The 4,298-nt window shown below is 49.4% G+C and overlaps 1 protein-coding gene across 1 annotated transcript; it reads right to left on the bottom strand.

The window, feature by feature from the left end:
• Positions 1-1,174: 1,174 nt before the first annotated feature.
• On the bottom strand, positions 1,175-3,996 carry LOC142015600 (perilipin-3-like). Its single transcript, XM_074999280.1, has 6 exons — positions 3,961-3,996; positions 3,577-3,683; positions 3,165-3,445; positions 2,526-2,722; positions 2,151-2,273; positions 1,175-1,573 (listed from the first exon to the last, which is right to left on the bottom strand). The coding sequence occupies exons 1-6, from the start codon at positions 3,994-3,996 to the stop codon at positions 1,175-1,177; spliced, it is 1,143 nt and encodes a 380-aa protein (XP_074855381.1).
• Positions 3,997-4,298: the final 302 nt, after the last annotated feature.

Raw genomic sequence — 4,298 nt, 5'->3', positions numbered from 1 at the left:
TGTGGAGATTGTATCCTCATGCTACCTTCAGGAGATGCACTACCCCTGCCCAGCCTGTCTCCTCTGTAGTCACTGCTCTATCATCAATAACTAAAGCTCTTATGGCATCTGTGCTATTACATGCAATTAGAAATAAACTAACCCACATACCGGAGCATAATGTTTCCCACACCTTGCAATACTAGTGGACTATTGAGTACTATGATCCAAGAAACTGCACCACACTGTTAACAGTGCCTGTCATCTTTACTGTTTGCACATACAGCTGGGGTGGGGCTACCCATGCAGCTTGGATGTGGATGACTTTTAGGGCCTTGGGATTCCAAAAAGCCCATGCCATGCTCGAGCTGCTTGTCTTGCATATGCTGGCACTACTCTCCCTCTCCTCTCTACCCTGCCCCCAAATTGTTTTTTAAAAAAAAAAGCTCTTCAGAAAATAGTGAGTGGCTCCCCCCCCCGCCCCAGAGTGGAAGGCACAAAGATAGGTTCTAGCAGAGCTGCACTGGTTGCCTCCAGCCCTTGCTCACTGAGAAGATGTGAAGGCAGATCTCCTACGGCCTGATCTCCAAAGCTCAGGAATGATTTGTCCTAAGGAGCTAGTGGTTGCAGCTGAAGAATCCTTCTCCAACTAGCCAGATGCTAAGACTTGTTTACGATATGTATGCAGAAGCTTGCCTCCATGTCTGTCATGCTTCTGGCTGATCGTTACCACTCAGAAACAAGGATTATAGCAGTGCTTGTACCTCATCCTGCTCTCTACTGCAGACCCTGTGCTCGACGACTCAACAGGACACAAACACCAAGTTCAAATACAATGACATTTTATTGTGGACACTGTAGTATTATCTGAGCAAAGGAGCAGTCACAACACCTGGGCCCTGCTCAGGCAAAGCCATCTGAAGCCTCAGTTAGTCACATTCCTTCCCTCAGATTTAAACAGGTCACCCAAGAAACAAGCGGAGGGGCAGGTCAGCAGCTGGAGTACATTAATACCGCTAGCACTTGTAAATGCTCCCATTCTGGACCTCCCTCAAGTTCCATCTAAACAGAGCCTCCCGGAGAAGAAGAAGAAGAAGTCTCTCGTGCCTGTGAAGTCAAAGGTGGGTGGACAGCTGGGGGACAAAAAGAATTCTGCCTTCCTTCTTTGAAATTCAGTCTTCCCAGCTTTAGGTCCTCAGTCAGCCTTAGATGCTGTTGTGACTTCTGCTTCTTTATCCTCATTTTCTTGGCTTGGTGGTTCCACGGAACCTGCAGACCCCTTACCTGAGGGGATGAAGGGACCCACAATCCAGGACAGAGGTGTATTCTGCATCATGTAAGCCATCAGCTCATCCACATATTCCTGGGCCCTGCTCACCATCTCCCGGCTCTGGGTCAGGAGGCTGCTGGAGAGATCCTGGAAGGAACCAACGCTTGAGAAGGAGGCATGGAGCTCTTCCATGTTGCGATACACCTGCTGCACCTTATCCTGAAGGCTGGTGGGGAGGCCTTGAATGCTGGATACTAGCACCTGGCAGGCATCCTGCAGCTGCTGGAGAATGCTGCGGGACATGGCCAGAGTCTCAGACTCCATCTGGTGGAGAAACAAACCCAAGGTTTACGTTCACCACAGACACACAAAGATGGGACTTGCTGCTACCTCTTCTGGAGATTTCCTCGTGCTGGAAGCTGTGCTGAAAAGGATAGCAGGGACAGAAACCAGGAGCTCTTTCATGGAAAGAGCATTGGCTTTAGCCATTCTTTCCATAGAAAGGGAAGCTATTTGGCTTTTAGGACTCAGGAAGCCTGTATTACCATTGTTTGCAGCCTGTGACAATGAGAGACATAAGCTGCATGGAACAGAGCTCGATGAGGGGAGAGCCTAGGGATCTCCTTATCAGTTACATGACTCAAGGTTTGAAGGCTATGCTGAGGTTAAGGGAGGGCAACACTTACAGCTACCCTACCAAGAAGGGAAGTGAAGCCCCTTGGACACAGCATTCACGAGTGACCAATTTGAGATATATTCGAGGAACACTAGTGTGCAACCCTCTCTTCCCTCAAGGTAGCAGGTCACCAGGTATCTGTTTGGTTGAGGAGCTCAGCAGCTACCTTCAAAGGCCCAAAACACTTTTCAGCCTCCGAGCGGAAGGGCAAAGCGATGGACATACCCCTGTCTCTTCCAAGTCTGTGATCTCACTGCCTTTTGGCTGCTTTTGACTCCAGTTCAGCCACATCTCCTGGAACTTCTCCCGGGCATCTTGGAGCCTCACACCTTCTTTGATGTATTCAATCTAGAAAGGGATTGAATAAATCTCTCAGTTCCTCTAGCTCTACTGCTTGAGGACACAATTTCAACCTGCAGACATTTTATGTTCTATAAGCCTATCACGCCCTGGTCCACACAGGATGAAGTGGAAGAGTTGCCTGGCCTGAAAGGCAGGGGAGTAGGGCAAAGGAGTCCAAGCCACCACCAACTCTATTTGCCCAGGCACTGGGCTAGAGTTTACTAGTAGACCACCTCCTGAAGCGGAGCAAGTCCTTACCAGTCCGATGACCTGACGAAGCTGGGACAGAGCCTCATTGATGCTTTGGCTGGAATGCCTCATCTTGTCTAGGGAATAGCGGTAGGCGCGCTGGCGGAGTTTGGCCGACAGGGAACCCAAACGCACAAAGTAGCTGCGATGCTCCGGCGCATGTGCTGAAGACGCTGGAGTCCCTTCCATGGATTCAGCAAGTTCAGCTGAAGGGAAGAAGAATCTGAGGGTAAGAGCTTGGGAAAGGAGGACAAGCTATACTCAACTGCCCAATGCTACCCCAAATTCTTGGCGGAATAACCCTTCAAAAAGCCACGAGATCAACCTCTGCCTTTAAGGCGGCTAATAACTGACCCCAAACCAAGAGGGCTAGGACTGTTTCTGCACACTTGAAAGGGACTCCAAGAAGTAGTCCTAATTCATGTCCATAGTACCTTCGAGCACCACCCTTTCCCCACTTGCTCACATCATTTTGAATGGGCGTGTAGCCAGGAACTCCCTTGGCCAAGAACGTTACACATGAAAATGCTGCCCCCTCTGTCAGCCAGTGCAGGCTGAGAGGCTTCTCAGTCTTGTCCAGACAAGTTGGGACCAAAGGGAGTGTTACTTTGCTCTTTGAACCCATAGCCCTGTCCTTTGTGTTCTGACCCAGTTCCTCCTCTGTCATGGGAAGGTAGTGATCCAAGAGCTCTTCTGACTTCCCCAGCACTGCTTCCATTCTGCTCATGGCCAGTTGGCCCATTCTGGATTCTGCTACTGTGCTCATGCTGTCCGTCACTGCTGACTTGGTGGCCTTCATCCCATCCTGCACAGCCTCCTTCGTCATGTCTACCACTCTGCTCATGGCCTCCTTGACATCTGTCAGTCTGGAGGAGACCGACTCCTGTGTGTCCGGCACAGCCTGGAGAGAAGGGTCAAGCAAGGCATTACTGACCAGACATTCAGGGCAATAAACCACATTGGCCCAGGGAGTCGAGTCACTGGAGGATGTTTACCACTTGTCAATCTAGACAAGAAGAACTCCCTACCTTGCTAGGGTGACCATATTCCTCCCCCACACCCAGCCTTACGGAACATGGCCATTTTACAAGATGCCCTATTGGAGTCTGAATGTGAGTCACAGGCACCATTCACTAGCGGTAGACTGGTCACCGTCTTCAAGACAGTCTAGGGAGGCAAGGAGGAAAATGAGCAAGTCAGAAGCAAGGCTGGAGCTTGGAGCCACTCATGACTTTTCAACTGTTATCCCCGAGTCAAAAGGATTCTGTAATGGTGCAAGAGGCTACAGAGCTAGCACACCTAACAGCTACGTCTCACTTGAGAGAGATGAGCCTGATGAGAAAGGTCACTGGACAGGGAGGGGAGAAGTGGTTTTAAATAGGGTAAGCCAGACATCTTTTGTCTTTGTCAACTGAACCAGTGATGCCTAAGAGGCAATACCTACCTGCTGTTCCTCCTCCCCATGCTCCAGGGATGCCATCGTTGTATCCTTGCCATTGGAATCCATAGTGGAATTAGATATGCCTGAAGAGGGAGAAGCTTACTTTGCAAGTTGTAACCCTTCCTAAGGGAGCTACAGCCCTTCAAAGGGAAGAAGATGGTTCTACTACAGAGAACGGCAAATTAGTAGCTCCAGCAGCTTAACAAGTGGCTGGTATCTAGAACTTACTCTGTAAAAAGCAGTGGAGCCCAAAATTTTACTATATAGATAAGAAAATGCTCCTCCTTTCTGTCACATAAGAGTCACCAGAAAAAAAAAAAGTCTCATTTTTATAAGCCCTT

Source organism: Carettochelys insculpta, chromosome 1, assembly GCF_033958435.1.
Source record: "Carettochelys insculpta isolate YL-2023 chromosome 1, ASM3395843v1, whole genome shotgun sequence".
Taxonomy (NCBI): Eukaryota; Metazoa; Chordata; order Testudines; family Carettochelyidae; genus Carettochelys; species Carettochelys insculpta.
The sequence above is the reverse complement of the archived record's forward strand: the minus strand, read 5'-3'. Positions and strand labels throughout refer to the sequence as shown.